The 15,580-nt window shown below is 38.8% G+C and overlaps 1 protein-coding gene across 1 annotated transcript; it reads right to left on the bottom strand.

The window, feature by feature from the left end:
* Positions 1-5,476: 5,476 nt before the first annotated feature.
* On the bottom strand, positions 5,477-12,806 carry TMEM70 (transmembrane protein 70). The gene is made up of 3 exons (XM_045997405.1): positions 12,490-12,806; positions 11,173-11,278; positions 5,477-6,011 (listed from the first exon to the last, which is right to left on the bottom strand). The coding sequence occupies exons 1-3, from the start codon at positions 12,697-12,699 to the stop codon at positions 5,554-5,556; spliced, it is 774 nt and encodes a 257-aa protein (XP_045853361.1). The 5' UTR covers positions 12,700-12,806; the 3' UTR covers positions 5,477-5,553.
* Positions 12,807-15,580: the final 2,774 nt, after the last annotated feature.

The following is a 15,580-nucleotide window of genomic DNA, read 5'->3' on the forward strand; positions in this document are numbered from 1 at the left end:
AGCTCATTGTTTAGATACTTCGCTACTTAAAATTCTTTGTAGGACATAGTTTGGGATTAGTAACCAAAAATAAAAATAGCATGGAGTCAGGGCCTAAAAGTCTACAGGTTTAGAGGAAAATAATCAGATGTTGGTAAAAGTTTCCACTCAAGAACCATGCTACTTTCTCATTTTTAGAAAGGCAAAAATCTGAGGGAAGATGGGAAATGGAAGCTGTTAGTGGATACTGAGCTTCCGGATTGGAAGACGAGAAGTTCTAGAGGTATGTTGACATCAGTGTAACTATAGTTAACACTACTGAACTTGTGCTTCAAACTGGTTAAGATGGTGAATTTTATATTTTATTTTTTACTACATTAAAAAGTGGGGGGGGGGGAAGAAGAAGAAAAAAAACCTATGAATGCCCCTAGTGGTCTCCAAAACACCATTTCCCACTGAAAGGAACAAAGACTCTGAAGAGTTTGCTGATTCCAGATATAGGGCAGAAAATGTACAAGATGGAGCCCAGAACATCTTAGCATATTAGATAACCAATATGAAGACAGACCCCACTGACCAAAGATGGGTTTCCTACTGCTGCTGTAATGACTAACTACTGACTTGGTGGCTTAAAACAACACAAATGTATTCTCTTACAGTTCTGGGGGTCAGAAGTCTGAAATCGGCTTCACTGGGCCAAAGTCAAGGTGTCAGCAGAGCTGGTTCCTTCTGGAGACTCTGGCAGAACAGACTGTTTCCTTACTTTCTCATTTTGGAGAGCTGCAACCCATGTATTCCTCCATCTTCAAAGTTTAGCACTCCCATCTCTGCTTCCATCTTCACATCACCTTCTCTGACCTCCGCTTCCTCCTTATAAGAGCCCTGTGATTATACTAGAACCATTTGGATAATCCAGGGTAATCTCCCCAAGATCTATCTATAAAATCCCCTTTGCCATATAATGCAATATTCAGTTTCCAGACATGAACATCTTGGGAGGCCATTATTCAAGCTACCTGTAGACTATACAAACATTAAGATAGTAACTACAATGAACTGAAATACACCAAATGTATTTATTTAAAACTAAGAGCTCATAATTTTTTTTAAAGACTTTACTTATTTGAGAGAAAGGGAGAGAGCAAGCATGAGCAGAGGGGAGGGACAGAGGGAGGAGAGAGAGAGAATCTCCAGCAGACTCTGCACTGAATGCAGAGCCCAACATGGGGCTTGATCTCACAATGCTGAGATCAGAACCTGAGTCGAAAACCAAGAGTCCGATGATCAACCAACTGAGCCACCCAGGTGCCCTGAGCACATAATTTTTTAAAAGTGTAATTAATCATTAGATGATGCTAGGAAGTCAACTCTTTTGAAAACTGATAAAGGGAAAGAATCAAGCATTTATCCTGATCTAATGAAACTGAAATACCAGTAACCAAAAAGTAGATTTGGGACAATCTTCCCTTGCTTCCTTTTACTCTTTTCTCTGGTTTTAGAAGTATTCAGCTAATATATGAAAAAAGGAAAAATAGAATATAACCATTTTGCAACACCTAATGAATTACTGAGCTTGGGCACCGAGCATCAGTGGTTGCTAACTTCATGAAGAGTGAGAGACAGAAAGGATTTCTGAACTTCCTGATGAATGAACACTGTGGTAGCCTGCTTCCAAGATGGCTCCCAATGATCCTTACTTCTTAGTATTCACATCGCTGTGAATCTCCTCCACCAAGGAATGAAGCTGATTCTGTAACTAATAAAATATTGCATAATAAAAGTGTGCAACTTTCAAGGTAGATCATATACATCCTTGTGGCTTCTACTCTACTCTTCTGGATCAGTTGCTCTGGGGGCAGCAAGTAGCCCTAAAAAGAGAACCATGTGGTGAGAAACTGAGGCCTCCCACCAAAAGCCAGCACCAATTTGTCAGTCATGTGAGTGAGCCACCTTGGAAACAGTCCCTCCTGCCCCAGTTCAGCCTTCAGATGACAGCAGCACCAGCTGAGAGCTTGACTCCAACCTCACAACAGAACCTGAGCCGGAAGCATTCACCTAAGCCACTCCCAGATACTGGACCAATAGGCACCATGCAGTATTACATTTTAAGCCTCTAGTTTTTGAGACACCTAGGTGGCTCAGAGAGTTGAGCATCCAACTCTAGATTTTGGCTCATGTTCTCAGGGTCCTAGGATCAGGCTCCCTGCTCAGTGGGAAGTTTGCATCTCTCCCTCTGCCCTTCCTCCTGCTCACTCACACACACACACTCTCTCTTAAATAAGAAGTCTTTAAAAATTAAAAAAAAAAAAAAACTCTAAATTTTGGGGGCAATTTTTTCAATGCAACAATTGTTAATAAAAGCAACATCATTGGGTGCCTGGGTGGCTCAGTGGGTTAAGCCTCTGCCTTCAGCTCAGGTCATGATCTCAGGGTCCTGGGATGGAGCCCCCCATCGGGCTCAGTAGGGAGCCTGCTTCCCCCTCTTCCTCTGCCTGCCTCTCTGCTTATTTGTGATCTCTTTCTCTCTGTGTCAAATAAATAAATAAAAATCTTAAAAAAAAAAAGCAACATCATCTATGAATTATCCAAAATAATCAAATCTCGATCTGATGAGTCTCAAGTCCTACTACCAATTTATAGGAGGTGCAGAAGACAGAGAAACATATTAATCTACACCTCAGGGATACAATCAGAAAATCTAGACCACGAAAAGATGTAAAGGACAAAGAACTCCGTTTCTTAACAGGTAATTTACAAAGGAGAAAAAAACAAAGCGAAAGGAATGGAGAGGCCCATAGGTTAGATGAGTCTTGAAAGACATTTAATAAATTGGTGTGAATAAGGCATGAACTTTACTAAGATCTTAATCCAAACAAAATCTGGGGAGGAAATTGGCATTTGAACAAACTGGATATTTGATAACTTTGGGGAGAAGGGAGTGACTTGGAAAGAGGGGAGTGATTTGAGTATTATAATGGTATTATAATTTTTACATCTTTATCTGGTAGAGTTAAAAAATATTCAAGAAAGAGATGTTACAGTGACTGGGTTTTGCTTCCAAATAAAAGTAGAGGGCAAGTGGTTGGGATATAAGTCAAACAACATTGACAACAAATTGGTAAATGTTGAATCTGAATGACAGTTATGTTGATTCATTATACTCTTCTAACTTTTGAATGATTGAAATTCTCAACGAAAGGGAAGTCAACAACAAAATTACCTGAAAAAATCAGAATACCATCTCTAAAATTGTGTCCAAGCTAAGGCTATCATTGAGACCTAATGGCCATTTTGTTACTTTTGCTTCTAAAAGCTTAAGTCTTTCAGAATAATGAAACTAATGTTTAGAAAAGGGATTACAAGACATTTTATTATCAACAGGCATATTACCTGATAAAACCCCAGTGTTAAGCCAGGATCACCCTGCCTTTTGAGACTCAAAACCAACTCAATGCCCTTCCTGTAGATAGTGGGACTCCTCACCTCCCCAGCCTCTCCAAGATTTTACTGCACTTGTGGTGAAGGTAGTAAAGTGGTGTGTGTAAATTTTTCCTCCTCACCTTGGCTTGAATTGTTTCTGCTGATTATTTCAGTGATGAATCATGTTCTACACATACTGTTCCTTTTCTTCTTGGTGTGGCTCCAGACCATGCACTTGACAAGTCATCTTTCTCACTATTTTAAACTTTTTTTTTCTTTTCCCTGAACAACCAAGTTGTCTTCTGAATTATTCTGATACTAATACAAACAGGTTTTTCACTCCACTCCGCAGGTGACAGAATGGTTTTAAGGATACAGGACACTAGGAGAGATACGGTACACTCAGAACAAGTTATGAAGAAACTGGAGAAAACATTAAGATATTAATAATGCTGTTTTTTCTTCTAGGAATGGAACTAAGTGGTTTTTTTTTCTTGCCTCTACTAATATTTGATCATGGAAAATTTTATAGAAAGATACATTAACTGCCAAGATAGCAACAGGTATATATCTAAGTGACAGGACAGAGGAACAGGCAGGCAGAGGCCCAAATAGAAGATAGGGATGGCAGCAACTTGTTCATCTTTCTGAGACCTAGAGCCTGCCTTCTGCTAGATCACAAGCTGGCTGATCCTACCAGAGTGCAGGCTCTAGACCTCAGAAAGGGGAGTACTTTTCTATGTTACGCTCTCTCCTATAAGCTTCTAGCAGCTGCAGACCTGATCTTTGTCTATGAATGCATGAGGTTTCTGGTGCTTCCCCATCAACCTTCCTCATACACAGGAAAGCCATAAAGATTAGGTTTACCATCATGACAGACAAAAGGAGACATTAGGCAGCTCCAGAGATTGGGTGTTTTGTTCTTTTTTCTTTCAAGATTTTGAGATGGAGTAAGAATGAGAGTGAGAGTGAGAGAGAGAGGGAGAGAGACAATGAGCAGGGGGTAGGGTAGAGGGAGAGGGAGAAATAGGCTCCCCTCTGAGCAGGGAGCCTGACAAGGGGCTCAATCCCTAGGGCCCTGGGATCATGACCTGAGCTGAAAGCAGACGCTTAATCAACTGAGCCACCCAGGCACCCCTGGGTCTTTTGTTCTTAACTATGACTTTGGCAACTAGCACAATATCTGGCACACACTGGGCACTTAATAAGTTATCTACTGATCTAAAAGCATGACTTAGGGCCTTTTGCTCCTTGCTGAAAATCCTTCACAAGAACCATTTTCATTTTACAGTTTTAAAAATCTGAAAATGCCAATACTTTATAAAATTAGCATAGAGATTGTGACTTTATAAAAGCTACCGTACATCTATTTAGTACCTATGATTTTCCAACTCTAATAGGATACACCAAAGGAGAAGAGTGTCACCAAAGACATCACTACTTGGGTCACCATTTCTCCTGTAGCTACCACACTCAACTGGACAGATTCCTATTATGGGCAACTATGCCTGAAAAGATAAGCAAAAACCTGTGCTAGAACCAAAGGGAAAATAACACTGCTTCCCGTAATATTAAAATTTTTAAAAAGTTTTTAATGCACGTGAAATTAGTTATCTCTACACCTAGAAAAATCCAAATGTAAAGGAAAAAGAACTCTCCCATTTGCTTCTGACACCGATCCCCAGCCTAGAGACAACCACATTATATAAAATTATCCATGCAGGGGCGCCTAGGTGGCTCAATGGGTTAAGCCTCTGCCTTTGGCTCAGGTCATGATCTCAGGGTCCTGGAACCGAGCCCCACATTGGGCTCTCTGCTCAGCGGGGAGCCTGCTTCCCTTTTCTCTCTGCCTGCCTCTCTGCCTACTTGGGATCTCTGTCAATAAATAAAATCTTTAAAAAAAAATTATCCATGCATATGCCAGCATGAAAATGTATTTTCACTTTTTTAAAAACACAAGTGGTAGAATATTACATGATTCATTTTTCAAACATAGTATATTTATTATATAGGAATATAATTCTGTAAAAATTAAAAGTTGATACAGTTTCAAATTATTTTCAATCACTAACAGAAAACAAAAGTAAAGGCAATTTTATTAATATACTTTGGAACATAAATCACATTTAAGCACAAATGTAAAAAACAATAGACTCATTTCTCATCTTTAACCTGTTTCTTCTCACTGTCTTCTTCCATATCAAAAGTAAATGGTTTGTCATAACCCATTAGATGGTTATAATCTTCAGGGTTTGGAAAGAGCCTTGGATTAACTAACAGCGATTTCGTTTTAGCATAAAACGTGGTAAACACATGTGTGCTGTCTGGAATCTTCACGTCATTCTGGTGAAACACGGTACTCGTTTCTAAAAGCACAACGTTGTAAGTAATGGCTTTGTAAGTGTCTGTTGTAGCTTCATGGTACAACCGAACAACATAGCCTTTTGTAATAAAGTGAAGCAGTGCTGGAGTGATCACTGTAAAGCTTCCTATGATGCCATAAAATAATATTTGCAAAGGCAGACTTCCAAATATAATATTGTTTTGTGCAAAAATGTATGGTAGTAATGCAAGGCTGATGACACTTGTAGAATAAGAGAAACATTTCACACCTAAACAGGAAAAGAAAGAGGGATAACATTAATATTTATAGATTTTATAAAAGCATCAATCTACCCAGTTTAATTCTTCTACCTTTCTTCTTATATCATCAAAACAACAAAATCAAAACACATATATCATGATTATTTTCCAAGCTGTTTGAAGTACTTTACATATTTTATGTATTTTATTCATGACATCTTCAAAAAGGCACTATGAAACAGATGTGTAATTATCATCCTCACTCCCATTTCCAACATGAGAAAAACAAAGCACTTGCTCCAGGTCACAAAGCTACCTAGAAGCAGGCAGTATTGGGATTCAAACCCAGGCAATTTGACTCTAGCGTCCAGGCCTTTCACCAATACACTACACTGCCTCTCCAGGTAGGAAACCTACTTCAGGGTTAACTGGCCTCCACCTCAGTTCCCCAATAAAAATTTAATAGTACTCAAAGATCCTTATGAATACTATAAACGTTAATTCAGTTAGCAGATTATTAAGTAAAACTCTCTATTAACAAGCACTTCCACATACCTAACATTAAATGTTGAAATAAATATGAGACTAACATTAAGTGCCTAGGATTAAAACAGCAAATTACCAAAAAACACACCACCAGTGGTTAATAAATATGTGGGAAATGAATATATTCAACTTCTTTACCAAGAAAAGACATTCAAATTATAACAGTGGGATATTTTTTACCTGTCATATTAAAAAGATTAAGAATCAATGACTTCTGAAATGCATATTTAAAAATGGTTAAAATGATAAAATTATATGTTATGTATATTTTACCACACTAAATAAAAGACTTAAAATGTAAATTTCTTAGTTTGACTGTATAATTTTAACATGATCCCAACAAAAACACCATCTGTTTAGAAAACAGACAAGTTGAGATCCTATACAAGTTGATTATAAAGTTAATTTGGAAAAACAAAAAAGAAAAGAAAGGGGGGGGAATTAGATACTAAAACTAAGATACTATAATTAAGGGGCGCCTGGGTGGCTCAGTGGGTTAAAGCCTCTGCCTTCGGCTCAGGTCATGATCCCAGTGTCCTGGGATCGAGCCCCGCATCGGGCTCTCTGCTCAGCAGGGAGCCTGCTTCCTCCTCTATCTCTGCCTGCCTCTCTGCCTACTTGTGATTTCTGTCTTTCAAATAAATAAATAAAATCTTAAAAAAAAAAAAAAAATGGTGTGGTGCTGGTGCACAAATAAATAGATCAATAGAACAAAATAGGAAATCTAGAAATAAACCTAACTACATATGAAAATGTGGTATAAAGATATAGTCTCAGGGCACCTGGATGGTTCAGTCAGTTCAGTGTCTGAATCCTGATTTTGGCTCAGTCACAGTATCAGGGTGGTAAGACCGAGCGCAGCACAGGGCTCTGTGCTCAGCTTGGAGTCTGCCTGTCCCTCTCCTTCCACTCCTCCACATGCACTTTCTCTAATAAATAAAACCTTGAAAAAAAAAATCTCAAATATGGGCCAAAGTGGTGTTGGACAACTGGACAGCTATATATAGAAAAAATAAAATTCAATCCATCCCTTATACCATCTACTAGGAAAATTCCAAATAATCCTGAGGTTTAAATGTAAAAAATAAAATCATAGATATATAAGAAAACATCCAGGAAGTCCTTTATAATCTGAGAATGGGAAAACTTTTCTAATCATATCTAATCATAATTTAAGGGGCACCTGGGTGGCTCAGTTATTAACCATCTGCTTTCTGCTCAGGTCATGATCCCAGGGTCCTGGAATCGAGTCCTACATCAGGCTCCTTGCTCAGCAAAAAGCCTGCTTCTCCCTCTCCCACTCCCCTGCTTGTGTTCCCTCTCGCTCGCTGTGTCTCTCTCTGTCAAATAAATAAATAAAAATCTTTTAAAAAAAAATTATGATTCAAAACACAGAAGCAATCCAGGAGAAAGACAGGTAAATCTGATTACATCATAAATGTACATGGACACAAACAAAGTAGAGACAAATGAGAAAAATATCTGCAACCTCTATCGCAGAGGATTAATATCCCCAACATATAGAAAGTTTCTAGTATATAAGAAAGAGATTAAAACCCTATCCACATACATGCAAGAAATATAAGCAGACAGCTCACTGAACCAAAAATGCACATGGCCCCTAAACAGATGAAATGTTGATAAACTTCAATCCTAAGTACGTGAAATTAAAAGCACAGTGAGATATTTTTCCCCAAAACTGCCAAAAACCAAAAGTCTGACAACACTCTTCTTCATTGCTATTGGTTGTAGGCTTAATTATCTTGTATTAGTAATCTAAAAATAATTCCTTCCTTCCTCCCACAGGTAGTTGCTATGACACCAGTACACATACAACACAACATGAATACAATGGGGACCAAGATCCCTCCTATATAAAAGCCTCCTTACTCCTTCCAACTACCTCTTTTTTCCTCCATGACTTTGTCACACTATGCAGGGTTGAAGAGGGTACCCCAAAATTCATGTCCACCCAGAACCTCCAAATGTGACTTCATTTGGAAATAGGGTCTATGCAGATAATAAAAAATGAGATGAGATCATCCTGGAATAGGGTGGGCCATAAATCCAATGAGAATACCCTTGTAAGGACAGAACAGGACAGACACAGAGAGAGCTGTCTGAATTAGGAAGCAAAAATTGGAATTATGCAGTTATGCATCCATAAGCCAAGGAACACAAAGGACTGCTGGGAGCCACCAGAAGCTGGAAGAGGCAAGGAATTCTTCCCTAGAGCCTTCAGAGACAACACGGCCTTTATCAACACCCTGATTTCAGAATTCTAGCTTTCAGAACTGTGGGAACAAATCCATTACTTTAAGTCACCAAGTTTGTGGTAATGTATTATAAGAGCCCGAAGAAACTAATACACACGTACACGTTATTTTGCCTGGACTGAAGTACTTACTAATTTATAAACATATTCTGGGCTCTCCCATCTTCATGTCTTTGCTCATACTACTTCCATCCCTGAGAGGCCCTTTTTTCACACCTCTTGATGTTCAAGTTCTACTCATCCTACAGTAAGACTACTATGACATCAGTAATATTTACTAATGAATTATCAAGAACTATCAACTAAAAGACCCTTCAAATGTCTTTAAACAAGGGACGCCTGGGTGGCTCAGTCATTAAGCGTCTGCCTTCAGCTCAGGTCTTGATCTCAGATCCTGGGATCGAGTCCTGCACTGGGCTCCCTGCTTCTCCCCTTGCTTGTGCGCTCTCTCTCTCTCTCTCTCTCAAACTCTGTCAAACAAATAAAATCTTAAAAAAAAAAAAAAGTCTTTAAATGAGGCTCCATTTGCCAGTTTAAAGAATCTCCAAGAATGGAACCTCTATCCTAATGTCTCTTATTCAGTTTTACATAGAAAAAAGGTTTCTCCCTCAGTTTCTACATAGAAAAAAATAGCAGTCTCTGAAAAGGATATAGAGTGAGTTTCTATTATCATAACATTGAAAGAACTCAAACATTAAATTCTTATACAAGTTATAATTCTAGAACTTTAAATACCATGGATAGCTACGCTCATCTATAAACATAACATCCTACCCACACCAAAATTAATCCCTATCTATATTCTCTTCTTTACAGAATGGAGTTAAATGGAAATAGGAAATAAATTAAAAAGCCTTCCCTGAATTTGAAGGAACCATGTCTGTTCAGAAGGAAAGGTATCATGGGTATCACTGTTAACATCTCTCAATAGTTTAAATCCAGGTATGCCAGGCCAGAGATATGACACAGGCTCAATGGCCCACTCATGTACTGACTCCAGAAGAAATCTCTAATCACCCAAAATGGATTTTACCAGTAACTTCAGAACTCTTCTCAATAGTGATTATAATCAGGGGCGCCTGGGTAGCTCAGTGGGTTAAAGCCTCCCCCTTGGGCTCAGGTCATGATCCCAGGGTCCAGAGCCCTGCATCGGGCTCTGCAGCAGACTCAGCAGGGAGCCTGCTTCCTCCTCTCTCTCTTTCTCTCTCTCTGCCTCCCTTTCTGCCTACTTGTGATCTCTGTCTGTCAAATAAAATAAATAAAATCTTTTTAAAAAATAGTGATTATAATCAGTTCTTAATGCCAAAGTTATAAATAGCTAAAACTGTATTTTAAACAGTCTACTTTGATACCACACATTTTAGAACATACAGATTTCCAGAGTACATTTTAGATGGTGAGTGACACCAACATAATCAAAAACAGGAATGCAACTGCAGTGCTAAAATCTTGTGGCTGACTTGGCTATAAAGTAATCCTTCGGATATTCAGGTTATACTTTAGGATTTCTGAAATGAAATACAACCTCAGGAACTTGAACAAAACACATACCCAAGTTCTTCTGACCTCCCTAATAAATTATTCCATACTAAATACCAAATTAAGAGCTAAGGAAAGAGTTTTAAATTTGTAGCTATTTAATACATTGTCTTGGGCGCTGGGGTGGCTCAATCAGTTAAGTGTCTGCCTTCAGCTAGGGTGATGATCCCAGGGTCCTGGCATAGAGCCTGGCATGGGTAATGGGTTTGCTGCTCAGCAAGGGGTCTGCTTCTTTCCCTCCCTCTCTCAAGAAAATAAACAAAATCTTTAGTAATAATAATAATAATACACTGTCTTTGTCTTCTCCAGTCTTCTACACCACCTAGAAAAGACACTAAATAAAGATGTTTCTTGAAAATGTTAAGGTGACCTTAAAAAATGTAAAAGAAATATATTTTTTAATTATAAAAGTATTATATGTTTATTTTAACTGCCAAATTTAAAAATATGTAAAGTAAATAGTTACCCTCCCAAAATAACTACTCTTAGGGGATATACCTCTATATTTTTTTCTCTCCATATTCAAACATTACACAAATATACATTTCTTGTCCTATTTTGTAGTTAAACATCTTGGGAAATGGCCAAAGGATGGATGCTTTAGTACCCAGCCATAAGATCACAAAGTCATAACAGTCTTAAAAATCTTTTTAAACTCTCCTAAAAATGCAAAGGTCTCAACAGGCCACAAGAAAAAAATATATAACCTAATTTTTCCTCATATCTTGCAATTAAGAGATGTTAAAATAAGAAATAACATATCCCAAAAACATTTTTTACAACTAAAACAGGGGTAAAAAAGGAAATTACCCTCACTTTTGATTACCCACCAAATACTGTTCGGGCCAGATTCCCAGTATAAATCAGCCTTCCGTCTTCTGATTTTTCAAGCTGTGTATGTAAGCATCGAATGCATCCTTCCCAACAAAGACGTACCTATTGAAACAGACCATTATAATGTGAGTACATAATAAAGTGCATTTTAGACCAACTTTTACTTTATGTTTTTTAAATTATAATGAAGAATAAAAGAATAAAAAAGAGAACTTGTCACATAAGGTGATTTAAGGAATTCCCCCAAATAATCTACAGAGCTAAGAAATCAAACTAGAAAAATAGTTGTCCTTAACTCCAGTCACAAACAGTCACCTGCTGAGTTAGCGTTTGAAAACCTAGGTCTGCATCCCAGCTCAAAGCTTTTTTGATGAGCGTGGACTTGAACAAGTACAAAATTTTAGTGGAATAATTTCTTCATTCTGTGGCTAAGGAAAACATCACTCTTGCTCCATTGTCAAAATTTTAAACGCATTGGCTTTTCAAAAAAATGGTTTTAATATAAATAAAATACTGCAAATGCAAACTGTTTCAAGTCCCGACCATTTTTAAGATCTCTAAAATGTTTATACTATAGCTAGTATTTGAAAAGAAAGAGTAACGCTCCCTGTTCATTTCGTTGCACCCCTTCCTCTTAAGAAAATATTTCTCTTGAAATCTTCATCGAATTTCACAGGAACAAGAGTTCCCCGAACACCTAAAAATGAATTTCACAGCACACACCCTTCAAAATGCAAAAGGTATGCCTAATTCCTTTATGCTGAATTGTAATTAGATTCCAATTCCCATGTTAGGCATTTCTTCCAAGTTTCAACCATGTTTGCTAATTCTGATATTTTACAGAGCAGGACTAGGAGACTATTTATTTAGATTAAAATGTGAATGTCTCCATCCCCTTTTCCAGGGAGCAAAAGAATTCCTTAAAATAGCCTCATCTAATAGAAAATAGAACAAACTTAAAAGTCAGGTTGAGTTCTTTCAGTTCGGTCACCAAGTGGAGCATCTAATTTCGTTGCAAATTAACCCTTCCGAGCTTCCGCTCAGAGGTAGAAGACAAAATAGTTGAAAGTCATCAGAAACCCGCTGGGTTTGCAACGAGCTGTGAATTACTTGGAACCGCCCAGAAAATGACCACTTTCGAACGGACACTCTCAGACTCGTGGGTGCCTTAAACCCCGGGACCCCTGGCCTGAGGCCGAGGAAGGCGGCCTCTGCGCGCCCCGCAAAGGGCTCCTTCCGCACCAGAGTCCCCGGGCACGACGTTCCCTCCACCCTCCACCCTCACTCAGTCCTTAAGTCTTCCGAAAGCCGACCTGCGTTCGCACCCGCCGCCCGAGAACCTGCGAGCCTCCCCGCAGCCCCGCGCTTCCGCAGCCAACCAGCCCCGAGGAGTCGCTACTGGGGGCCGCCCGCGAGGCGGCTGCCCTAAGGCCTCGAAGAGCGGCGGCCGCCCACGGCACCGTCCTCTTCCCGCCAAGCCGAAGTCCGGCCTCCCACGAGCTGCCCAGCGCCAGAAGCAACATTCCGCGCGTGAGACGGGGCGGCACACGGCACTACGGCAACAGCAGGGAACCCTGAGGCCCAGCTCCCCATCCGACCTCAGCGAGAACCTGCCGCGCATGCCCCGCCCCTCGAAGCCCGCTGGGGCGGATTAGCCGCACGCGCGTGCGCAGAATACGTAGTCCGCCTGCAACCTTCCCTGCCACTCGCGTTCCCTGCGGGCAGAACTCTGAGCACCGCACGGCCGCCTCTAGTAGCAGCGACGCGCAAAGGCCCAGCTGCATGCGGCTTCCCTTTCCCAGACTTAAGCGCTCTTGTTGAGAATGTGGAGGGACAGAGAGGAGAGCCCTGCGCGAAAGACAGCTTTCTGTCTTTTATTCTCGTGGGCGTCATTTTCTCGGCCCCCAAATCTATTTTCTTTCTGGAAGAATGAGTCTAGCCTATTACACAGAGTAATAATACTTTATGCGACTTGGACAAAAATGAATGGTAATTTAATCCAACCGTTGGGTAGAAAATAAATGGAGCTTGTTCATGTGATGTTGGTACTTGACAGATTTGTCTTCTGGAATCCTTCACACCCATATATACACGTTTGTTCATTACTTGTTAAACAGGTATTGAGAGCGTATTGCCAAGACTAAGGAGCAGGGGACATAAAGATACTGCATAAAAGTGGGAATCCACTGTACTAACACAATGGAGGAAACACCTAAAAATAAGCTAAAATTTAATGCTGCGATATTATTAAATTAAATACCAATTTACAAAATTCTTCAGAAGCCCACAAAATATCATGATTATTTTGGCTTCAGAACGTCTAAAAGCTTCAGGTTACCTGAGTCTTAAGGGATGAGCAGCCAATGGGTTGACAATCCCCTGTTTACTATTTCAGCATATTTCTGACTCCAGATGCTTTTGGTATAGAAGAGCAAACTAAAAGTCTAAAATAATATCACCTTGACAATTCCAAGTCCTGTCTACTTTTTTTCTGGGCATCCAAAGGGATAAAATTATAGTGCTTCTTCATGAATGACTTCATTTTCTTTGAGTTACATTCCACTTACATTTTAAAAACTTCTGTTTAGTGTGATACTACAAACATCATTAAGAGAAAGACTCTTAAGCAGGCACCACATTCAACACACAGAACTGGATCCATTTTTACTGATATGTTTAAAATGTTCTGTTAATATAGTGTTTTCATACTGTTACAAAGATAAATTGAGATATTAACAATTTTTTGTTTATTTGAACAAAAATTTATCCAAATTGGGCAGCACCAAACCGAAAGTGATTGAGTCCTCCACTGAGAGGAGCTAAGGACAAGGTTTTTACAGAGAAAATGAAGAAGCAAAGCAAGAAATTATTTGACTATAGTTTAAGCATTTGCATTATTTGGGAAAATCTACTTAGCTACTTGTGATTGGTTGTTCTTAGACATTTACAGGAATTGACTCTAGCTAATGTTTTGGTTTGCTTCCATAGCTACCAAGGTCTTAGAGCCATCTCAGTCTAATGGCTTCCTTGATTGATTTCTTTAATAATATACTGAGAAAACCTGAACTTTAACTTCCGTTAAGATTAGCTTTTTCCAACAGATTCTGTAAGCAAATGAAAAAAATACTTGGTTTACTTCTCAATGTTTCTAAATAGCTAAAATGAGATCATATTCTGAAAATTCTGTGCTATGGAATTACATTGAATTGTTATTTATGCTTAAATAGATTTTCCCAATTCTAGTAATATGGAGACATTTGTTGAAAATAAACTACTTGAGTGGGACTTTTAGAATGATACTAAGACTTTAAAAAATAAACCTTGATACTCCATTCATATAATCTAAGAGCTTCCCTTTAAAGATGGAGAGTGATGGAAAATTAAAAACCAATTATCACTTTTAGAATGTATGACCACCATTATTGTATATCCTGTTTGTATTTTAGCGTCTTTTCTCCCCATCCACCAGCTCTCTCTTTCTGTTCTTTAAGGTAAGCTTAAGGGCAGAATAGCATGATGGAAAAAAAGAAAAAAAAAATTGGTAAAGCTAGTATATTGATAAAAACCCTAAATATTTCTTCATACACTACTGGTTTAAAGCATATGCTAAGAGAATCTTTCCTGAAAAGACCCTGTCAACAGATTATCAAAATCTTTTAAAACGTTCATATCCTAAAGAAATAATCAGAAACATAGTCAAAGATTATTGAGGAGATACTAAACATAGCATTACTTAAAATGATTTTAAAAATGGAAATGAAGTAGGGGCACCGGGATGGCTCAATCTAAGTATCTGATTCTTGATTTTGGCTTAGGTCATGATCTCATGGTGATGAGATCAAGCCCTGCATCCAGTTCTGTGTGTTGAATGTGGCGCCTGCTTAAGAGTCTTTCTCTCCCCATCCCCCACCCTCCATCTCTCTTGAAAAAAATTTAAAAATGGAAACAAGGCAAATGGGTAAATGTCTAACATTAGGGAAATACTTAAGTGAATCATGGTATGTTTATATGATGCAATTTTATACAGACATTAAACATGATGCTTGTTGAGACTTTGGTTACTGAGAAGTTAAATTGGAAAGTTAACAGTATTCAAAATCATATACATACAGTATGATGATGTAAAAGTGCATGGAAAGGGGCGCCTGAGTGGTTCAGTGGGTTAAGCCTCTGCCTTCAGCTCAGGTCATGATCTCAGGGTCCTGGGATCGAGCCCCGCATTGGGCTCCCTGCTCAGCAGGGAGCCTGCTTCTACCTCTCTCTCTGTCTGCCTCTCTGTCTACTTGGGATCTCTCTCCGTCTGTCAAATAAATAAATAAAATCTTAAAAAAAAAGTGCATGGAAAAAACAAACATCTGCAATCTGTATTTTTTGTTGTAGGCATATATTATAATATATATATTA

This window comes from Meles meles, chromosome 1, assembly GCF_922984935.1.
Source record: "Meles meles chromosome 1, mMelMel3.1 paternal haplotype, whole genome shotgun sequence".
NCBI classification, from domain to species: domain Eukaryota; kingdom Metazoa; phylum Chordata; class Mammalia; order Carnivora; family Mustelidae; genus Meles; species Meles meles.

Coding starts and splice junctions, on each gene's coding strand:
- TMEM70 (XM_045997405.1), bottom strand. CDS start 12,699: ATGTTGCTTCTGGCGCTGGGCAGCTCGTGGGAGGCCGGACTTCGGCTT. Junction 11,279..12,489: donor GGCGGCGGGTGCGAACGCAG/GTCGGCTTTCGG, acceptor CTGTTTCAATAG/GTACGTCTTTGTTGGGAAGG. Junction 6,012..11,172: donor TCTGGCCCGAACAGTATTTG/GTGGGTAATCAA, acceptor TTTCCTGTTTAG/GTGTGAAATGTTTCTCTTAT.